The sequence below is a fragment of the Pan paniscus genome, chromosome 12 (genome assembly GCF_029289425.2).
Source record: "Pan paniscus chromosome 12, NHGRI_mPanPan1-v2.0_pri, whole genome shotgun sequence".
NCBI lineage: Eukaryota > Metazoa > Chordata > Mammalia > Primates > Hominidae > Pan > Pan paniscus.
In genome coordinates this window covers 22,357,968-22,381,469 of record NC_073261.2, presented here as the reverse complement: position 1 = coordinate 22,381,469, position 23,502 = coordinate 22,357,968, and the positions used below count along the sequence as shown (strand labels likewise).

The 23,502-nt window shown below is 39.3% G+C and overlaps 1 protein-coding gene across 6 annotated transcripts; it reads left to right on the top strand.

The window, feature by feature from the left end:
- Positions 1-916: 916 nt before the first annotated feature.
- Positions 917-23,502, top strand: C12H2orf49 (chromosome 12 C2orf49 homolog). 6 transcript variants are annotated; one of them, XM_008964083.5, is made up of 6 exons: positions 917-1,084; positions 2,981-3,147; positions 6,249-6,375; positions 6,502-6,624; positions 8,704-8,778; positions 12,646-12,968. In XM_008964083.5, exons 1-5 carry the CDS (start codon positions 986-988, stop codon positions 8,758-8,760), a joined length of 573 nt encoding a protein of 190 aa, XP_008962331.1. In that variant the 5' UTR covers positions 917-985; the 3' UTR covers positions 8,761-8,778; positions 12,646-12,968. The 6 variants fall into 6 exon arrangements, with proteins under 6 accessions (XP_008962331.1, XP_054963477.1, XP_034809513.1 ...); XM_055107503.2 differs by lacking the exon at positions 12,646-12,968 and adding an exon at positions 23,129-23,502 and having other exon boundaries at positions 920-1,084; XM_055107502.2 differs by lacking the exon at positions 12,646-12,968 and adding an exon at positions 23,129-23,502 and having other exon boundaries at positions 918-1,084; positions 6,249-6,624.

Below are 23,502 nucleotides of genomic sequence, written 5' to 3'. Positions count from 1 at the left end.
ACACCCAAGTTTAAGTTTTAAATGTGCAAAATATTTAAGGATATGTATTTCTCCCATGAATGATGAAAGAGAAGCAGAAAATATTTCTTAGTAAGTGAATTACTGGGAATTAAGACTATAATTGATACCTACAGCAATTTAAAAAGTTACTTCATTGTACCTATTAATACATGCAGAAAAAATGTACTTGGATTTTATGCTTGCTACTTCCTCGCTCTTGAGTAAATTATCCTTTCTATGCATCAGTTTCCTCATCTGAAAAATAGGCATTCTAGTAATATATACCTCATTAGGCTGTTCTGAGGAATGTGATAATACACGTAAAATGCAGTCCCTGGCACACTGTAAATGTCTAACAAACGTTTGGCGGCTATTACTGGCGTTTCCCAGCCCGTTATTATTTTTTACATGTGAGCAGGTTAATTCAGAGGATTACTTCAAGAAACAAATACTTGAATACCTATCTGTCCAAGCAGCCGGGGTTATAGGGAATTCACTACATAAAGCCTCTGGTCTTACATTATATAGAAAGGCGATGAAGAGACAAGAAACAGGTTAAACAGAAAAACACGATAATTTCACACACAACCACTGCCATATTTAAAGCACTGTACACTGGCCCTCGGAGCCAGAATTCTTTCCCTTGAGGTTGCCCCAGGAATCCCTTTGACCTCTGCCACTGGACGTCACAGAAGGCGCGACTAATCGTGGCTGGCTCCCAGAGCTTCACTCTTCCCTCTCTTCCTGCGAAACTTGACACGCCATTTGTTTCTATGTCTGACATCCTCCTCTTTTCTCTGGTCCGTGGGAGCTTTTGCAAGCGGGACCAGGCCCCAACACCCGAACCAGCAGCGAGAGAAGGAGCCCGGCATGCGGCGCACTCAGAGTGACGACACACGCGAGTCTCCGCCCGAGTACGTCACTTCCGCAACGCTTCCTTCGCGGGGCTTTGTGGGTAGCCGACTGGGGTCTCCTGGCGACGACCATGGCGGGGGATGTGGGCGGTCGCAGCTGCACGGACTCGGAACTGCTGCTGCACCCGGAGCTGCTGTCCCAGGAGTTCCTTCTCCTCACTCTGGAGCAGGTTGGGCGCGCCGGGTCGGAGGGTGGGCGGGTGGGCCTTCCCAGGTGAGGCGCTTGCACCCGAGCTTGCCTTAAGTAGCCCTCGGCAACCACGGACACTCCCGCCGGGTTTGTGTCACTCTCCACCCACACAGACCAGGCAGCTGTCCCCTCGCTCCTGCTCCTCGCCCCCTCTCCAAAAATGAGACGTCCGTAGAATATCAGGAATGCTTGGGAAATAGGGCTTATCTATCTGAGTCCCAATGGCTTGTAAAGAGGAGTCCCAGGCGACACCCCCTGCCTGTGTGTAAGCCCCGACCTGAGGAAGAAAGAAGCGTGGAATAGACATGGAATGTAGAAATCATGGACTGTCAGGACTGGAAAGCATCTGAGAAACCGTCCATTCCACACCTTCTAATCGTTTAAAGATGATAAAAACAGTTCCAGAGAGATGAAGTGACTTGTTTAAGGTCACAACATCTGTAAATGGTACTTCCGGGAGGAGAATTCAGGGCTCCTGGCTCTCCATGTAGTGCGTGCTCTTTTCCAGCTGGTGTGGCCTCTGATAATAGGAGAAAAATGAGAAAGGAAAAAAGTGATGTTTTAAGTGATAGAGAATTACTGGAAGTTTCCTTGGGGTTTATGTAGCGTATTTTGTTGTTTTTCATATGGCTTTCCCCTTAGTACCCTATCTTTGTTGAATTTCAAGTCCTCTTGCCACGTAGAGCTTAATTATGTCAGTAAGTTTTTACCTGTGGTTCTCAAACTTTTTAGGTACTTAAGAATGAGTCGAGGGCTTGCTAAAACACAGATTGTTGGGCTCCGTCCTCAGTTTCTCGTTCAGTAGTTCCGGAATGTGGCCTGAAATCTTGCATTTTTAACGAGCTTGTTGCTGGCCCAGAAAGCATGCTTTGACAACCACTGTCCTAAGGCAATACTTTCCAAAGTAATGGGCTTATGAATTCTCTGGGAATGTTGTCCAAGAGAATCCTGGTAGTTTCCCCTACTTCTGAGCGAGTACGGGCTAAAAATAGATTAGTCTAATATACGAAAGAGAAGTAAAATGTGTTTTTATTAGTTTTTGTTAGAGGATATAGGCTTGTCAGTGGTACTAAACACAAATGTTTTCAAGCCTTTCTGAGTTGAAATTGAAGAGCCTGTGATCTCATTTCCATTCTCATTTCTCCTTCTTAAATCCAAACTCTGTCTTCATGACTACTCCTGTGCTTATGCTATGTTTTTCATGATGTCAAGAACAAATTGGAAAATGAGGAAGAATTTAGTGATTTAGATAGAGATGGTTGGACAATGACTGGAAGCTTACTTGAAAGGACCAGTGAAAATGGGGTGCAGGCTTTTCTAATGATGTACTGCTACTGTGGTCAGTACGGGAATAACAGTTTCTATTTGTGGTATTATTTGAAATCTTGGTAGTTAACTTCAATTTAGGAAGCACCAGATTAGAGAAGCACGAGAAATATAAGACAGACTGAGACCTTCATCCCACTAATCTGATCATGATAGTAACACTCAAGGTAGCTTATTGACAGAATGTGGTGATTGTTAATCATTGTTAGCTTTCTTTTGTCAACAGGCAGTCTCCCATTTTCAATCCCCTTTGTATATTAAGATAATTTTACTGGAAATGATCTTTCATGCTTGGTGTGTTGGCTGAGCAGTTGTGGACAGCAATCCCTGTCACACTGAGAAAATATGACCATTGTTTTTAAGATGAGGCTGAACCTCGTATCTACAGAATTTAACCTTTAACACTGTCTCTTAAGTGCGCGTGTTATTGTGAAAATGGTTTTTTATAATTTGTTATTTAAGCAGTAATGTTTTACCATGTTAGGTAAGGTGGTTACTTGTTAAAATTAAAAACGTTGTTTTGAAATTACTTTTGTTTCCTTTCCCGCAGAAGAACATAGCTGTTGAAACTGATGTAAGAGTAAACAAAGACAGTCTTACTGACCTTTATGTCCAACATGCAATACCATTGCCTCAGAGGGATTTGCCGAAGAATAGATGGGGGAAAATGATGGAAAAGAAAAGAGAACAACATGAGATTAAAAATGAGACTAAAAGGTACTTTTTGGTGGTTCTAGCTTTCAATTTATCTTATATAACTAAAATTATATGTAAGTTATTGATTTTTCCTGAGATAAACTTAAGTAAAAAATTTATTTACTCAATAACTATCTATTGAGCACCAGGCACTGTGCGTATAGCGGTGAATAAAACTGACAAAATTCCCTGCTCATATTTTTGATGGGAGAAACATAACAACAGTTAAGATATGGTATTGTTATATAGTAATAAAGGCCAGGGAGAAAGATTACAATTTTTGGTAAATTATCCAGGAAGATCTTAGTGAAAAATGACATTTTAGTAGAGAGACCTGTAGGAAGAAGAAAACAAGCTAGCATTCCAGGCAGAATACAAGAGGCTGGATCTGGAATGTGCCCATCATATACCAGGAACAACAAAGCAGCTATCAGGGCTGGATGGAGAAGTAGGAAGAACAAGTTGTACTGGGGGCAAACGGGAGAGATTGTCAGATCATGTAAAGCTTTGTAAGTCATTGTAAGGACTTTGGCTGTACTCAGATGAGAAGCCACTAGAAGGTTTTAAGCAGAGTGGTGACATCATTAGATGTACATTTTGACAAGATGACTCTGGCTGCTGTCCTAAGAAGTGATTTAAGGTGTGTGGGGAGGGGAAGGGGTGTGTGTAAGACTGGAAGCAGGGAAACAAATTAGAAGCCTGTACTGTAATCCAGGCAATAGATGGCGGCAGCTTTGACTACAATCGTAAATTTGGTGGGTTGGAGCATGCATGTATTTTGAAGATAGAGCCAATAGGATTTCCTGAATTTTGAGGAAAAAGTCAAGTCAGGTAAAACTCTAAGGTCTTTGAATAATACACAAATGAAGGGCCTGTTAACTAGCTTAAGTTATGCTATTTAAAATTATTTAATTTGAAAAAAAGTTTTATAAAACCACAAGCAAGTGATTTTTTCTTTTTTAAAGAAAATTACATTTGATTAATCAGTGTTGTTGATTGGTTAATAAGTACAAAGTGTCCTAAGATCCTTAAGTGAACTCTTCTGTGTCTATTATATCTCAAGTGGATACTATTGATCAATTAATTTTTTTTAGGGCCTTCTATTTGTAAGGCACCGTCATAGGCAATCCACTAGAAGCAGTGAGAGAAGACAGAGTAGAAGGGTAGGGGTAAAGGGGAGTGTATTCCTCCGAGTTTTAATCTCTGTTTTACAAAGAAAAACTTAATGATTGAGATTATTCTCCAATTATGAAGAATAGTCGAAGAATACATGTCTGCTCATTGTCTTTTGGAAAATACACACACAGTCTGACCTTTGATCAAGAATGCATTTTAGATTGACCATTTTAGCTTGATGGTTACTTTACTTACTAGTACAGACTATGTAGTGGTGTTAACTTTCATAAATATGGGTTACACTGCATATGGCTTTTAATTGACTTTTGCTGTTATTCAGCCAGTATTTTCCTCTTGATCAGCACATTCAGGCATATTGTTCTAGTAAGCAAAACTTTATGTGCCAGTCATACTTTCCTTTGAAGCAATCTTTGTACAACTGTCTTGATTAGTCCCCCAAAATCATTTTGGAAAGGATCTTTGACTCTATTTTTTAAATTCACAATTGAATTGAATCAGAGCATTAAAACTGGAAGGATCCAAGAGATCATCTTGTATTGTTGAACTACTTATTATTTTATCTGTGGAGGAACTGAGATCCTGAGAAGTGCTATAAAATGCCTAAGGTCACACAGAGCTAGGACCAGGTCCATAGCAACATAGCCCTGTGCTTCTCAAACTTTAATGTGCCTCCTGAATCTTAGATTAAACAAGCTGTCAAACCCTGCTCTCAGTCCCTGTTTCCCTTCTACAAAGGCAGTGGGTATACAGTGAGCTTACTTCTCATTTTCTACCAAATGATGTTCAGTGATGACCCAAAAATTGTTGAGTTTGGCCAACTGCCTAGGAATCTGGTTAAAAGGTGAGTTCTGATGTATTCAGGTTGATGCCCCAGATTCTCCATTTCTTACAAGCTCCTAAGATACTGACGTTGCTGTGCTGGTGCTGCTGGTCCCTGGATCACACTTTGAGTGGCAGGGCTAAAATGTTCTTCCTGATAACTGGCTATCTCAGATTCTTTCAACATGTTTAATTAAAAGGGTTTTTTTTAGGCCAAGAGCAGTGGCTCACGCCTGTAATCCCAGCATGTTGGGAGGCCGAGGCGGGCGGATCACCCTGAGGTCAGGAGTTCAAGACCAGCCTGGCCAACATGGTGAAACCCCGTCTCTACTAAAAATACAAAAATTGGCTGGGCATGGTGGCATGCACCTGTAATCCCAGCTACTCGGGAGGCTGAGGCAGGAGAATCACTTGAACCTGGGAGGCAGAGGTTGCAGTGAGCCGAGATCGTGCCATCGCACGCCACCCTGGGCAACAAGAGCGCAACTCCGTCTCAAAAATAAATTTTTTTTCAATTAATCTGTGATACAGATATTATCTGAGGTATAATAAGTAATAAGCAAATGAATGCTTTCATTATTAACCTTTACTATTAAGAGTGGAAATTAGATTTCCAGAAGGTAAATATGAGACACTTGCCAAATTTTACAATTGAACTGGTACAAATGTCATAGTTACGATTAGTTTAGAAAATGTCTTGGCTTTAGAGACCTTTACTGAATGGAGTAGAATGCTGTGCCTCATTTGTAGATTGCTACTGTGGTAGTCTTGGTATAGTTTTATAGTTTATCATCCTTTTAAAATAATAACTGATTACATGGTTAAGATAACCCTATCAATAAGCTGGTGTTTGTTTTTTAACTAGGAAATCTCATTTTAAGTTCCAGGGCTAGATGGTTAATTGATGTTTTAAAAATAGCTGCATGTTGTGTATACATTAAAGCTAACTTTGAATTTCTTGTACATAAATATTTTAAACTTTGAAATAAAACACTAGGAAATTCTTTCATTTAGAATGAACATAGAAAATTTCATTTTTAATAGTCTCACTTAGATTAGTCTTATCAGAAAATCTTTTTGTTTACTGCTTATTTTAACTTGAATTCCAGTGAACTGGTTTGCCATTCCAGATGGTATTTTTCAAGAGTGCATCTCTTTGATTTCAGGAGTAGCACTGTAGATGGGTTAAGGAAAAGACCCCTCATCGTATTTGATGGAAGTTCAACAAGTACAAGCATAAAAGTGAAAAAGACAGAGAATGGAGATAATGATCGACTGAAGCCTCCCCCTCAGGCAAGCTTTACCAGTAATGCCTTTAGAAAATTATCAAATTCCTCTTCAAGTGTTTCACCCCTAATTTTGTCTTCCAATTTGCCTGTGAACAATAAAACGGAACACAATAATAATGACACTAAACAGAACCATGACTTAACGCATAGGAAAAGTCCTTCAGGCCCTGTGAAGTCGCCACCATTGTCCCCTGTTGGAACTACTCCAGTGAAGTTAAAGCGAGCTGCTCCTAAAGAAGAGGCAGAGGCCATGGTAAGTATGGGGGTGGTTTCCATGCTGGTAAGTGGTCTGAATGAAACTTGAGCAGTCTGCCTCATGACGGGAGGTGGGTCGACTGTGCTACATTCTGTTCTTGAACCCTTTTGATGGTCTGTCTGATTTGTATAATACAACTTATTACTCTAGTACTTGAATCCTGGAATTTTAAAATCCATGATGATTAATGTTTTTAAAAGTTCACTCAAGTTATTTCTGCTTAAAATATGTAGAGAGGATCTGTTAGGCAGTTTTCCTAGATTCTTCTCATTTAGTTCCTTTAACTGTCTTGGAACTAAAACAGATAAATATTCCTTTATTAGCAAGGTTTAGAACATTAAGTAATTTGTCCAGGGTCACACATTTATTAAGTAGCATTTGAGGCCTGACCTTAAGTCTGTCTGTTTGTGCGTACCTTAAAACCACACCAGACTCCAGAATCTTTTTAAGATTTACCACTTGCCTCGCCTACTGCTCAATTTACCTAGCTTTGTGGGGATAGCAGAAGTTGGGGAAATCTATTATGTTGTGCTCCACTATGTTGAATCATTTGGATGCTTGTTGGCACATTTAGTGCAGTTAACACAATGTATTAGAGTTTAATTTGTGAGATGATTTATATATATATATATATAAAATATATATAGGCGCTTCAGAAAAGTGCTTTTACTTTTAAATACCTAGTAGTTTAATAGCCATTATTCTGTAGAATACTTTGCCTTTATTATTATTATCTAATCATGTATCAAAGGGATCAAAACTCAGAAAATTCAAACATTCTAAAATAGTAGACTGGAAAAAGAAAACCACCTGACTGGTCATGAGTTTTTTACTTTTATTAGTTCATTGAATCCTTTCAGTAACTATGAAGTAGGCATCTTCGTTATTCCTATTTCACAGATAAGGAAACAGAAACTTAGTAAATTTAAATAAGTTTGTCCAGAATTCCAGAGTTATTAGTAAGCCACCAGGCTGCGATTTGAATTTAGGTTTGTTTGATCCCGGGGCACACACTTTGGAGGCCATGCTTCCTCCATACTCCTTTCAGCTACCTTTGTGGGAGAGAGGAGGAAGGTATGGGATAAGAGTTAGAACGATAAAGCCACATCTCAAATATTGCCATAAGGAGTAAGCCTCAGAGAATTTTTTTTTTTCCAGGCTCTTAAACAGCATTTCTCTACCCTACAGAATTTTACTGTTTTATAGATATGAGATATATATATATAGAGAGAGAGAGAGAGCGCTATATGTGAAACACTAAGGATAAAAGATTCTTTTTTATGTAGGGCCCACATATAAATCTTTTTCTTCTTATTAACATTTCCCATTGACTTTGTGTTTTTGTTGTGTTGTTTGTTTTTTGAGACAGAGTCTTGCTCTGTCTCCCAGGCTGGAGTACAGTGGTGAGATATCAGCTCACTACAACCTCCGCCTCCCAGGTTCAAGCAATCCTCCTGCTTCAGCCTCCCGAGTAGCTAGGATTACAGGCGCCTGCCACCACACCCAGCTAATTTTTTTTTTTAGTTTTGTAGAGACAGGGTTTCACCAAACCTGTTGGCCAGGCTGGTCTCAAACTCCTGACCTCAAGTGATCCACCTGACTCGGCTGGGATTACAGAAGTGAGCCACCTGCCCAGCCTATTTGCATTGACTTTGGATTGTTAAGTTGTAAAGTTGATGGAGGAGATAGGCTGGACTGGGAGAAAGCAGATCTGGAGCAGTCAGTGGTTTTCAACTCTGATTGTATGTTAACATCACTTGAGGAGCTTCCAAAAAAAGCAAAAAGAAGTCAGAGCCTTATCCCCCTACCTTTTATGGATTCTGGTTTAATTGGTTCTGTGATAAGACCAGGCCTGGGGCATGTTTTGAAGTGCTCTAAGTTATTCTAAACTACACACATTTGAGAACCACAGAGCTAGAGAACTCACCCCTGTTTCTTTAAATATATTCCCACCAGATGGCAGCAGTGATCTTCCATTAATACATTAATAGTAAACCTTGGTTGTTTAAAATGTTCATTTTAGTTGTTTTCTGATATTTCTGCAAGTATAAACTGATTTCTGTTCATGTCTTTCAGAATAACCTGAAGCCCCCACAAGCAAAAAGGAAGATACAACATGTTACTTGGCCCTGAAGAAAAGTTTCCAAAAATGTAAATATACTGTAACTGTAGTTTTTCAAATATGTTCATATATATTGACAATATTTACAGAAATCCTGATTATTGTGGAATTTTCTTAAGAGGTTTCAAATAGGTTTAAAAAAATAAAGGATTTATTTTCCCTCCCTTCTTCCCTCCCTCCCTTCCTTTTTTAAAATTCTTGCCTGTCTTGCCCTGATTAGGAAAGAATATCTTTTTAAACCAATGGCTTAGTATATGTCATTTATATTGACCCTACTGAAATTATTAGCTACAAATGTGCTATAAAGCATCCATTGAATTGGCCAGGCGCAGTGGCTCATGCCTATAATCCCAGCACTTTGAGAGACTGAGGTGGGCAGATCACCTGAGGTCAGGAGTTTGAGACCAGCCTGACCAACATGGAGAAACCCCGTCTCTACTAAAAAATACAAAATTAGCTGGGCATAGTGGTGCATGCCTGTAATCCCAGCTATTCAGGAGGCTGAGATAGGAGAATCGCTTGAACCTGAGAGGCGGAGGTTGCGGTGAGCCAAGATCGCACCATTGCACTCCAGCCTGGGCAACAAGAGCGAAACTCCATCTCAAAAAAAAAAAGCATTCAGTGAATTTTCGGAGTTACTCTCATTAGCCTTGTTCAGAGTCTTTGGGGGAAATTTGAGATTTTTGAGATTTTTTTTAAAAACTCAAATATTTTACTAGTTTGCCTGCCATTTTATTTCTTTTACAAAGCGGAAGCATATACCAGTTTATCACAGTATTTTAGTAAATATTGCAGCATTCATCCTTAAAGGTTCACCAAGAAAAGCATCTTTGTAGTAGTGCTGGAAAACTATTCAGAATATACAGATAAAAATGCTGTTCTTTAATTGCTTACATTGCTTCTTCCCATAAAAAGCAAAAGGGAATCAGTGCTTGCTATTGCTCCTTTCCTTGAAGTTGTAACAATTGATACCTATATTATGAGTTGACTGGTCGATTCTGTACCTGGCCCATCCTTTAGAATGTTCTTGTCATGTAGCAGTCCTACGTACTCTTTTCATGAGCAGTCTGTGATCTCACTGTGTGAGTTCAGCTATTACTCGCTCGTGGGAGCTTAATCTTTTCAAAATGAAGTTGATTTAAGAAGTCTTCAGGCAGAGTAATCATGTTAGAGGTGGTATTCGATGGAAGAAAGCTTAGAGAGTTAGGAGTGGGGGTAGAATTCTAGAATTTATAAGAGTCCAGGAAGCATAGCAGTCGGGGCAAAAATTAGTGTAATATGGAGAAGGCAATAGAGGAGCTACTGGAGTTGGAAGTCACTGCAGAGTGCAACACAGGAAGATGGGCTCCAAGCTTACATGAGATTCCCTGCAGCTGTAATATAGACAGCTCCCACCTGGCTGTTCTACACAGAATTACCTGCTAAGATTTTCTGTTTATTTTTGTTTGAGTGGTATTTTCACTCCAATTGTATAATGGAAATCAGTGGGAAAATAGGGTTTACCTTCTATTCATGAGTTCTAGTTTCTACTGTTCTGCTATGTGTTTCTAAGCAAGAGCAAAGGATACTTCATACTTCTTTCGTTATATGATTGATCTTCAAATTGGGATTTACCTTTTTCAATATGTTTTAAAGTAGTCTTATTCCTCTTTTGATTTGTTAAACAAGCATTTTAGTTCAGCTATTGAATAGCCTTCCAAAAAATTAATTCAGCCTTGCAGGTAAGTACCATACTAAGACTTTAACCCAATAGTTTTTAATCATTCTGCCTTTATTCCAAACTGTAAATCTGTACACATAACATAAAACATACTAAGTATTGCATAAATTGTTAACGTTACAGTAAATTGTTATCTGCAGGGCTGACAGACATAATGTTGGTGGGCAACTGTGATCCTATACATACATATATGCAAAAGGAGATTTTAAAAGTGCAGATTATAGAGTAGATTGACAAATTTTATTTTATATTCAGTTGTCCTTTCTGCTTCCATCTGTGTTTCTCTCTCTTAGTTGAGAGAGAGTTAGCCATTTGACGATTTTAAGTCAGTGGGAACTTATTTTTAGTTACTCAATAAAATTAATATTTTATTTGTATTTTAACTTACAGAGTAGGTTGGTAATAACAGCTGAACTGTGTAACATTGTTGCTTCAAATTGAAGTTTATATTATGAACATTCAGAATCAATGCTCATGTAGCAGCATATTATTGAGCTATTTTGAGTTTGAAATGTGGAGAAACGCTAAACCATGTACTATGTGTTAACATAATCCCACCTTCTTAGAGCTTTGTTCCTTCTGAAGGTGTATAGATACAGCTTGTCTTGAAATGTCTTTCTCCACATAATGAAGCATGCTGAATGCTGGGAATCTGGAGCAGCAGCCCTGGGAGCCCTGAGTTTTGAAGTGTTTTGGTTTGCTTCAAAGGTTAGAAGAACTTGATATGTATGGCAAACAACTTTAGAATACTAGTTACTCACTAACATGAGGCGGGTAATGTTGCTCTAGATTCTATATTCCAGTAAAGCCAGCTTTTCTTATTATTGGAGTAGGCAAATGAATGGCATTAGAATTAGTGGGTGGCTTGTAAGTTGTAGTTATAGGCACTTTACCACTTCCTGCCATTAGCAGGCATCCTTGTTTTTTCTTCTTTTCCCTCTTTGTTCCTTCTTTTCCCTTTCTCCTTATACATTTTCTTTCTCTACTTTAATTCTCCTTCCTCCTTACTGTAGATCCCAAGCTTCTAGCTTAGGTTTGCAAGTCATATTGCTTGGCCCTCCTCATTCACTGAGAGGTGAAGATAGGCTGACCCCCTGTCCTCTTACATTTGAGGGATCATAGACTGCTGTGTGAATTCTGGAAAGTCTCAGGTCCCTACAGCACCAGGGCACTGAATGGCTTCTCAATGGCTGTAGAGACAGTACAGTTTTCCAAAGCAGCCTAATTCATCTGGACAGCTACCAGGCACTTTGGAAAGTTGGTTCAGTTACTACTATGAGGCCATAATATATTTGCTGGTTTTAAAATTCTTCAGAATTGGAATTACTATTTGAAATAATATTTTGGTTGACTTAAGTTTTGAGAGACAATTCTAAAATTGATCTAGAGACTCATTCAATAGCAATGTGACCTTTTAAATACTTACATTAAGTAAAACTGCCAGTAGATTAAATCATATATATATATATATGTATATATATATGTAAGAGCTTCCTCTATTTACTACTGTTGAACTTCAGTAATTTTTAGAGGCTAAATAATGGTCAGAATGTTTTTAAGTGTGCTCTTTTATTACATGCTTGTGCAGGTTTTGTAATTCAGTACAGAAAAGTTTAACCTTGTACATTTTTGTATGTAAAAAGTCTTTTAAGTAGCCTTATCCTTATTTAAATAAACAGAATAAAATTACCTTGAGTAGGTCTGTTATTCTTATTAAAATGGAAAAATGCTCTGTAATGACTTGATCTGTTTTTATTTGAGTGAACAATTTTGGAAAGTATTCTTTATAGTACAACTTTCTGTACCTGGATTGATTAAGATCAGATGTGATTCGAGTAGTCCAGCCATATCTTGTAGCCCTTCTTTGAAAGAGAGGGTGGCTGGCGTGGTCTGTTGCTGGGATATCACGGTGCTACAGAGCCTGACATGTTGACTGTCACTACATGTTGAGGGATGGAAATAGAAGTCTCTGAACTTCCCATGTAATATTAAAGCTCTTAACAAAATGAGACAAACTAGAGATTCAGTTGAGAGATTTTATGTTAGAGTGATCTGAAAAAAAGTTAATTTCTAAACTGCTATCTTACTATTATTATATTTGGAGACTGATGCTGTAAATTAAATAACTTGGAAAAGACTCAGGTAACTTTCTACTTTGTCTTTTGTTTTGTTTTAGAGATGAGGTCTTGCTCTGTCGCCCAGAGTGTAGTGCAGTGGCATGATCATAGCTCACTGCAGCCTTGAACTCCTTGGCTCAAGTGGTCCTCCTGCTTCAGCCTCCTGTAGCTGGGACTACAGGCATGCACCACCACACCCAGCTTCTACTTTGTACTTAACACATAGATTCTTCATTTTTTTTGTCTGGACAGAAGAGATAAAAATCTTATTTCCACTTAGATTGTTTTTACTAAAGTGCATTTTACTAAATAAAGTGCATTGCTTTTTCAGTTGTTTAGTAGCTTGATCATCTTATTGTGGAATAAAAAATAGAGATTTGAATTGCCTGTGTATTTGTTGAGTACCTACTATGCTAGCTCTTTCTTGGGAATGAACAAGGCAGATTAAGTACTTGCTTTCCTAGAGAAAACAGACAGTGAACCATGAAATAATGGGTAATTGTAATGGTAGAAAGTAAAACAGGGTCAAGAAATGGTGAAGGATGAAGAAAGCAGGATGAGAAGCTGTTTTAAATACAGTGGTTAGGAAAGGCCTCTGAAGATACTGTATTTTGAAGAGAGCATGCCTAAGGCATAGCTATGGAAAGCTTTCAGGAGAAGCATTCTACATGTGTCCAATTTTAGATGGCTGCATACTCCTCCCATCAAGGCTGGAGTCAGCTTCCCACCACTTGTATGTGGACCTGGCCTTGTAACTTGCTTTGATCAAGTGAATGCTTCTACTCTTACACTTGGACTTCTGCTTGCAGCCATGTGAAAAAAGCCCAGGCATACCCACTGGAAATACATGGCTCACCCAACAGCCAGCACTAACTGCCAGATGTGACCACTAGTCACCTATCCCCCCCGGTCTAGCTGCCGGCTGACTAAAGCTGTATGATGAGCTTCCTGGTGGGATCAGTCCAAATTGATGACTCTCAGAATCATGAGTGAATAAAATGGGAGTTGTATAAAGCCACTAAGTGTCGGGGGTAGTTTGCTACCCAGCGGTAGGTAACAGGTCCCAGACAAGGACAAAACATGGAAGCCCTAAGGCTTACTAGGTTCTTAGAACAGAAAGACTGGTGTGGCTCCAGTGAATGAAAACAGGGGCAGTGGTAGTATAAAATGAAGTCAAAGAAGGTAGGCAGGAGCCAGATGATGTATGAATGTAGGACTTTGGATTTGATTCTAATACCGATTGGAAGCTGTTTGTTAACTCTGTTGAGACTTAACCAAGCATTCAGTTTAATCAAAAATAGACTAGTTGAGTAAGTCTGTAATAGCCCTATCTTTTATCCTCAAGTAAAATTAGCCAAGTTTTGTTTTCTTTTTTAATCTTCAGGTAAATAGTTTAAACTAAAACTTACTTCTTTGACTAACAAACCTTTAGGAGACTGTAAAATGCTTTACCAGTTATGGTGAAAGACAAATGCTTTTCATAAATATAAAACCATCCTATCTTTCGAAGCCTTCTGTTATGTCTGTTCTGCCTTGCTATATAAGTTTTTAAAATAAACTTTTAAAAAATAAACTAGGACAGTTAGATTTCTGGAGAAATTGCCACAGTAGTACAGATTTTTAACATACCCCACACTGTTTCCCTACTAACATACATTCATATGGTACCTTTGTTGAAATGACTCATTGTTAACTAAAGTTCTTAATTTTTTTCAATTTTCTGAGTTTTTCCCTAATACCCTTTTACTGTTCCAGGATCCTACCCAGGATACCATGTTATTTAGTTGTCATGTCATGTTAGGCTTCTCTTGGATGTGACACTTTCTCAGAGTTTCCTTGTTTTTGATGACAGTTTTGAAGAGTAATGGTCAGGTAAATACCTGGAGAATGTTCCTCAGTTGGGATTTTTCTGTTTTTCTCATGACTAGACTGGGGCTATGTGTTTTGCAGGGAGGACTACAGAGGTAAATTGCCATTTTCATCACATTATTTTGAGGACACATGCTGTAAACATGATACTACTTTTGAGGTTAACCTTAACCTCATTTGGCCGACGTAGTGTTTGTCATTTTTTTCCACTATAGTTATTGCTTTTCCCTTCTAAATGTCATTTTTGCCCACCGCCCCTCCCCCCCCAAAAAAAGGTTATTTCTGTTTCCCCTTTTCATACATACTGTGCTCTTTGGAACAAACTCACTTAAGGAATGCAGAGTTACTTTGCTGGTGAAGTACCTAAATTATTTGGAATTCTGCATAGGAGACTTAAGTATTCTCTACCATTAATTTTATTCAATGATTTATGTCAGTATGACTCATGGATACTTATTTTATATTTTGGGTTAAAGTCTAATGTGTGTTTTTGTTTTGTTTTAACTCCAGTTCTTTCTGCTTTGGCCATTGAAAGCTCTTTCAGTTCGCTCCCGTTTCCCTGTGACTTATCCCATCATTGTGTTTTCTTTGAACACATCCTTTCTGGTACTATAGGATGCTCTAGCGTCATTTTGTATATTTCTTGCCCAAGCCCTAGAATGAGCCATTTTTCTAAGGAGCCTTTGCTCCTTTTATTAAAAACTGAGATCTGGGTACTAAGTATGCTGATTGCTACTGGGGTGTCATTGTTTTTAGGCCTCCTCAACTGACAGAGCAAGGAAATATATGTACCTATATTAACCCCTATAGGTGTATATTTCTATAGATATTTCTATATGTAACCATCTGTATCTACAGTAACTAAAACATGAGTTCATACTATGTCTCTAACTCTAATCTATTACCATATTGATCATTCCAGACTTCCCTTGCATGTCTGGAACCTCCCACTCCAACAGTGAGAAACATGGCTCCTACCAACCACCGTCCATTTACTTAATTGTTCAATTGCAGTACACATGTATAGAGGTTGCAGAATTGTTAGCCTGTACCCATGTGAGAAACGACTTTACCAGCTAGATGAGAGTGATTATGTTCATTCCTTTTGCCTTTAATCTTACAGACTCCACTCATTTCTAATGTTGCTTAAGTCATATCATTTAAGATAGTTTCACAGTTTTGTTTTAATGAAAAAGAATGTCAAATAGACTTTTCTCTATTAAGAACAACAAAATAAATCCCTAGACAAACATCCATTCAACAGTTTTAAGGTGTCTGTACTTAGGCTCTAAATAAGGAAATGGAGTAAATAAAACATGGTCCCTGTCCGCAAGGGCCTTTTCTTCTTTTGTTTGTTTGGGGGTTTTTTTTGTTTTTTTTTTTTTTTTCGTTTTTTTTTTGAGATGGAGTCTCTCTCTGTCGCCCAGGCTGGAGTGCAGTGGCAGGATCTCGGCCCACTGCAACCCCTGCCTCCTGGGTTCAAGCGATTCTCCTGCCTCAGCCTCCCAAGTAGCTGGGACTATAGGCACGCACCACCACACCCGGCTAATTTTTTGTATTTTTAGTAGAGACGGGGTTTCACCATGTTAGCCAGGATGGTCTCGATCTCCTGACCTTGGGATCTGCCCGTCTCGGCCTCCTAAAGTGCTGCGATTACAGGGGTGAGCCACCGCACCCAGCTGGGTCTTTTCTTCTTCTTAATCCCAGTTGTTCAATCTAGATAAAAATTTGAGAAGGAATCTGAAGAACATTTAACAATTAAAGTCACAGTATTCTGTGCACTAGGTAGTTTACTAGTTATATTTTTTTAATTCCTTGAAGCCTAGAGAAACCCATCAAAAACAAACAACTGGATTTTTCTTGTAGAAGATCCTCTCTTAGTCCATTTTCTCTCCCTATAACAGAATACCACAGATTAGGTAATTGATAAAGACCAGTTTATTTGGCTCACAGTTCTGGAGGTCCAAGAGCATGGCACTGGCACCTGGTGAGGGTTATCCCATGGCAGAAGGCAGAAAGACAGCAGCGAGTATGCAAAGCACAGAAGAACTTGGACTGAACTCATCTTTCTTTTTTTTAATCAAGAAATCACTTCCATAGTAACTGCCCTTGTGATAATGGTATTAATCCATTCATGAGGACAGAGTCCTCATGGCCTAATCTCTTCTTTAAGGCCCTATCTCTTAATACTGTTCCTATGGCAATTAAGTTTTCAACACATGAACTTTTGGGGGAGACATTCAAACCATAGCACCCTCAGAATGTAGTGAGTAAAATGCATAAATGCTAATAGATGTCAGGGATGAGGTCAGTCTGCTGTTATTTTTATAATGGAGTTCTAGTCTCAATTTTTTTTTCTTTTTCACTGAAAGGTCACTACATACATTTTGGCATGTATGTCACCTGGACATTTCCCTCTCAGTGTTTAAAAACTCATGTATTTAGTTTTTACCCCATCTTCATCTCTGTGTAAGAAAAAAGCCCATGTTTTAGGGGACGGTGGGCTAGGAGTCAAGATTTCTGATTTCTAGTGTGTTGGCCTCTTTGCAGTCTTGAGTAAGCTTTATTCTTCCTGGGCTTCCACTTCCTCCTTTGCAAAGCAGATGGATTTCACTCTTATCCTTAAGACTCTTCCAGATCTTATTTCTTGGTATTTCTAGAATTAACCTTATCCTTATCCCTGAGCCTCTGTAATCTATCATTTAATAACTAGGCAGAAAATGAGAGGTACCCTCAAGTCTGAATGGGCATCACTAAAGATGATTGAGAATTGAGTATATATTTTAAGTTTCTAAAGTAATATGATTAAGTGATATGCAAGTTAATATAACTTTTATTTTGCCTTAATATAACTAGTTTTACAAAGTCTTATCCAAAGGAGTTAGGGTTTATTTATTGTGCTGACTTAAAGACTTGAGGGCAGCCCTCTGCTTACAAATTGGATAGTGTCTAGTTGTAGCAAGTCCACAATGTTCAATACATATACCTCGGGCTTCATTTTTGTGATCACAAGGTTTTCTTTGCTAGTTTCTAAAGTTCTGCTCTATTAACACCACTGAGTTCTTTTGCAGGCATTTCTCTAAAGTTTTTCCAGAGATAAAGCTTTCACTAAGGGCAATATTGAGGGAGTAGTAACCATTGTAGTTCCAGGGCACATTGCACCACAGCAGATATATTTAATGAGTTTCTTGCCTTGTTTATGGTTCATGTAGAATGATTCCCTCATCAGTGAAACTGTTTCTTTGACTTACTTCAGTGACTAAATTTTCATCGTTCCGGTTGAGGGTAGACTAGTTCTATTAAGCATTTTATTATACCCTGGCCAGGTGTGGTGGCTCACGCCTGTAATCCCAGCACTGTGGGAGGCCGAGGTGGGCTGGTAACTTGAGGTCAGGAGTTCGAGACCAGCCTGGCCAACATGGTGAAACCCCATCACTATTGAAAATACAAAAGGTCAGCCAGGAATGGTGGCAGGTGCCTGTAATCCCAGCTATTTGGGAGGCTGAAGCAAAAGACTCAACTGAACCCTGGAGGCAGAGGTTGCAGTGAGCCCTGATCGCACCATTGCACTCCAACCTGGGCGACAACAGCAAAACTCCATCTCAAAAAAAATTAAAAAAGAATTTTATAATATCCTAAATATTAAATATTATCACAAAGTTTAAGTATGTGATTTATTCTACAAGGTAGTTGTGCATTTAAATTAAACCTTAAGCCAATGAAATAGATGCGATCAATGTAAATCTTAACATTGTAGAATGTGTAACAAAGTAGGAGTAACTAATACAATATTTATAATTAGGTTTTTCATTTGCTAAACATTAGAGAAAAAGCCTTGCTCTTAAATGGAAGGAGCAATTCTGCTGGGAAAAAAAATGGGTTTTTTAAACATAAAAGCACAGAAGAGCTGACAGGCTAAGAGACAGCAAGAACCCAGAGAAGCAGGCAATTTTGTTTGATGCTCTGTTGAAACTCAGCTGTAGTTTAGGTGACTGTAATGTAAGGGAGAGAGAAGTCAAATCTCTGAGTGTTCCGAGAGGGGAACCTAATAGGTATGACCTCAAAAAACACCACCACATATAAGTGTGAATTAGAAATACATCTTTCCTTTTCATGGATGGAGGGAGGGAAGAAAAAGAAGGAAAAGAAGGAAGGAAGAATAGGAAAGGGAAAGGGGACACAGTGGGGTGGAGGCAGGCAAGCCGACTCTCATATAGACTTGTAGCTAAGATTTACATCCCCAGGAAGGTGAAAGTAACTCTGGAAATGACTGGGAAGTAGTTCTAGTCTGCTGGTAGCCCATGTGTCTGGTAAAGACAATGACAATCGTCTCTGCAGGAAGACATCCTTATTCTAAGTCTCAAGAAACACCCCAGATAACTTTTTAAAGGTAGTGATTAACACAAGTCAGAGTTACCCTTGCATACAAGAAGACAGTGGACCCAGTGTGGGCTGCAACAGAAACATCAGGCAGTAGAGACTGACCCCCAAAGGTTTCACATATTGTAATAATCAAGTAAAGATCAAACAAGTTGGCTTGCTGTTTAATGAAAAAAAAGACAAGCTTTAAAGTAACTCAGAGTGTACTCAAGTGCACTCAAGTTCAAAGTGTAACATATTTTAAACTTTTAAAATTTTTATTGAGTTATAATAAAATGCTGTAAAGTTAGAAAAGTTCTAAGTTATATAGCTTAGGAGAAAAAATTGTGTGTGTGTGTGTGTCTGTGTGTGTGTGTGTGTATATCACTACCCAGATTAAGATACACAGTACAGCACAGGTGGCAGGTTTTTCTGTAAAGGTCCAGATAGTAAGACATTGCCAGCAAACCAATGCGTAAATGAACATACATGGCTGTGTTTGAATAAAACTTTTTTGTTAAGAAAACAGACCAGGTGTGATGACTCATGCTGGCAATCCCAGTGTTTTGGAATGCCAAGATGGGGGGAATCACTTGAGCCCAGGAGTTTGAGACCAGCCTAGGCAACATAGTGAGACCTCATCTCTACAAAAAAAATTTTAAAAATAGGCATCAGCCAGGTGTGGTGGCTCACACTGGTAATCCCAGCACTTTTGGGAGGTCGAGATGGGTGGATCACCTGAGGTCAGGAGTTCAAGACGAGCCTGGCCAACGTGGTGAAACCCTGTCTCTACTAGAAATACAAAAATTAGCTGGGCGTGGTGGCAGGCGCCTGTAATCCCAGCTACTCAGGAGGCTGAGGCAGGAGAATCACTTGAACCTAGGAGGCGGAGGTTACAGTGAGCCAGGATCATGCCACTGCACTACAGCCTGGGTGACAGAGCAAAACTCCATCTCAAAATGACAACAACAAAACACACAGGCACACACACACAGCCAGGCATGGTGGTGCGTGCCTGTAGCCCTAGCTACTTGAGAGGCTGAGGTGAGAAGATCACTTGAGCCCAGAAGTTCAAGGTTACAGTGAGCTGTGATCATGCCACTGCACTCCAGCCTGGGAAACAGAGCGAGATCCTGTCTCAAAAAAATAAAATAGGAAAGAAAACAGGCAGTGGGCAGAATTTAGCCCAGGGACCATAGTTTACAACCCCTGATACAGAATATTCCAACATCTCATTGGTTTAGTTTTGCCTGTTGACATTTGTTTTGTGTACTTTTGTATATGTATGTTTAATTTCCCAATTTAATAAAAAGTCTTAATCATATAGCTATATTATTTTACATCTAGCCAGAGTTTTCTCATTATCTTTGGCATTCAGCATTTTGAATGTAATGTGTCTGGGTATGGTCTCTGCATTTATCTTACTTTGAGTTTATTGAGCTTCTTGAATATGTAGATTAATATTTTTCATCAAATTTGGGGCCTTTTTCAACCATTAACTCTTTTTTTCTTTTTCTTTTTTAAGAAGGTCTCACTATGTTGTGCAGGCTGGAGTGCAGTGGCTGTTCACAGGTGCTGTTTTCTCACACTGCAGCCTCAAACTCCTAGACTCAAGCAATTCTCTCACCTCAGCCTCCTGAGTAGCTGGGACAACAGGCACATGCCACTGCACCTGGCTAGTCATGAACTCTGAAAAATATTTTCTCCTGTTCTTTTTTTCTCTCTCCTAGCCTTCTAGTCCTTCCATTACACATATGTTGGTATGCTTAGTGGTTTCTCACATTTCTCTGAGGCTCTTTTAATTTCTCTTCACTCTTTTTTCTGTTTTTCAGATTGTATAATTTCTGTTGTTCCGTCTTCAAGTTCACTGGTTTTCTTCTCCCAACTCAAATCTACTACTGAGCCCCTCTAGTGAATTTTTCATTTCATTTAGTATACTTTTCAACTTCAGAATTCCATTTGATTTATTAAAAATAATTTTTATCTCTTTATTGGTTTGTTTGGTGAGTAAAGTCATCTCTTGGTATCTGTGGGGGATTAATTCCAGGACCCCCTACAAATACCAAACTCCATGGATGCTCAAGTCTCTTATATAAAATGGCATAGAATTTGCATATAACCTATTCACATCATTCTGTATACTTTAAATAAATCTCTAGATTACTTATAATAATACCTAATACGATGCCTACACATCACTTCATTTGCATGGATTCAGCATAGTACTCAGCATGTGGAAAATCCAAGTTTTGCTTTTTGGAACTGTGTCAACTTTTTTTTTTTTTTTCCTAAATACTTTTGATCCACAGTTGGTTGAATCCACAGATGAGGAATCCATGGATATGGAGGAACAACTGTAATTGTTCTTTTACCTTCCTTTTTTAAATATGATTTCCTTTAGTTCTTTGAACAAACATGTTTATATGTTCAGCCAGTGTTTGGTCAGAGGTTCTGCTTAAGCACTTTGAGCTAATAAGATTTCTGCTCTTTGCTGATGGATCTGTGTATGCCTTAGAGAATGCTTGCAAGTTTGTTTCACATCTGATTGCTCCTGAGTGGATACAGCCCAGTCCATACATACTTCCCGAACCTCAAGGATAAACCAGATTCCAGGAGGGCTCTTCTTGGCTATCTCTTTCTCTGGTTTTCTGTATTAAACTTCTGGCTGGTCTGTCATTTTGCTTTTTGCTACTAATAGCATGCAGTTACCAGCCCCTTCCTTAATGGCTCACTGGCAAGATGTCTTATTGTTTTTGACAATCCCCTTAGGCAAAGATTTCTCGTTCTCCGTACCAAATACCAGTCCCCTTGGGCATAACTGCTGAGTTACCAGTCTCAGAGCCTGGATCTCCTCTGGGGGCTGGACAGCAGCCTGCTTCTCCAGGACTGACATCCCTTCTCTGTGAGTGGGTTGATAGCCACTGGTCTTCTCAGATTGCCCCTCCCAATGTGGAGCCTCCGCACTAAGCAGGCTAGGGTAGGGGCAATTGGAGCTCTACGATTCTCAGCCTGTCGCACCTGGGGCAAAGCCCTAGACTGGTAGCTGGAGGAAGAGAGACCCCTTAATTTTTGGCTGCATTGGTCCAGAGTAGAGTTTGTCACATGAAGCTGGGGAGTGGGGATGGGATAGGATGAGGCTGTGGCTCAAATGCCACAGACTCACTGTTCTTTCTAAGACTTAGTAGTGGATTTTCCTGAATGAATTTGTTTATTTGTTATATGCTTCTGGGGAAATTTTCAGAGACTTTGTGTTGTGTGGTTTATATACAAGTAATTTCCTTCAGTAGGAAGAGGGTCGGTCAGCTAAGCCCTGCAAACCACTATCCGTAAAGTCCTGTCAGTCAATGCTTTTAGCCTTGGCTGGGCTGCTTGGAGTCTGGCCTAAGTATACACGGTTCAGTTGTCAGCCAGAAATTTCTAAGTTCATGCAACGAACTTGGGGCTCTCCTTTTCAGGATTTTCTTCCTCACTTTCCAGAGGCTGTTTGTCCCGAACTCTGGCCTCTGGTTCCTCAGGCCAGTAAGACTGCAGGTTTCCTAACAGAGTTTTAGATCCCTGGCGGGGGCCTGCCATTGAATAAAAGGCCGAAACAGGAAAATCACCCAGTGTCGTTCTCTTCTTCCAAGTGTCTACTGCCCTCCAATATCTGCCTGCTTTGGATCGTGCTCCAGTGTTCTCAACAATTAAATAAATATTTTGTCCAGAATGACTGTTAATTTGGAGGAGAATTAGTCCAATTGGAGCTATTTACTAGAAGTGGAATTCCCCCTAACCATTAATTTTAGAATGGGTAATTTAAGGTTGGGAGAGTCTGTGGTTTTAATGAGGAACAAGTAAGATGTTCCAAAATGAAATTTGGAGTGCTTTTACTTTTATATTATGAAGTAGAAAACAGCAAAACAACTAGCAAGGGATGAAATTGTTCTTTTTAAGCAAAACCTCAAGTCAACTATAAAACCAAAAGACTCATTCAAGACATTATCAAACATTCTAACAGTGACTAACACTCAGATTAAGAAACTGATTTCACATATGCTCAGCATATATCAGACTTGATTTCCACCAAATTTTTCTGTTGCTCAGCCTATCATTTTATTATATTGCATTGTCTTAGAAAACTAAGGACAAAAAGGTCACTGATGCTCCCATTCTAAAGAGAACTGTGCAATGTTCTATCCCATACATTGGCTCCATGCTTCCCAACTGTATACTGCTATCTGAGATTATTCCACAGACTACTGCCACACTAGTAGCTCAGAATGTTATTTTTACTGTAATGACTGTGTGTCTCTCCTGCTTTACTGCCCTTTTCAGAAACACTGAAGGCTCCCAGTGTGCCCTCAGTTGCGAGGGTGTTGAGAACATAAAGATGAACAGAATGTCGTCTCTGGCCTCAAGTTGCTTATGTCCTTGTGCAATCTTTCACTTTATGGAAGTCGGTGTAAGATGTGGATCCGTAACACTGGGACAGAGCCGATAAGCTCTGCCAAGAAAAATGACCTGAAAATTGGCTTCACTGTCAGTTTATGTTACTGTGTCAAATGCAGAGGATTACATTCCAAGAGAAAGAGTATGGGAAAGACAGAGAAGGTAGCTGGGTGCGGTGGCTCATGCCTATAATCCCAGCACTTTGGGGGACCGAGGCAGGTGGATCACCTGAGGTCAGGAGTTCAAGACCAGCCTAACAT

What these genes read in the sequence shown, in the direction of transcription:
- C12H2orf49 (XM_055107502.2), top strand. Translation starts at nt 986, where the DNA reads ATGGCGGGGGATGTGGGCGGTCGCAGCTGCACGGACTCGGAACTGCTG. An exon ending in TTCTCCTCACTCTGGAGCAG is followed by an intron (nt 1,085 to 2,980) that starts GTTGGGCGCGCC and finishes CCTTTCCCGCAG; the next exon opens with AAGAACATAGCTGTTGAAAC. An exon ending in ATTAAAAATGAGACTAAAAG is followed by an intron (nt 3,148 to 6,248) that starts GTACTTTTTGGT and finishes CTTTGATTTCAG; the next exon opens with GAGTAGCACTGTAGATGGGT.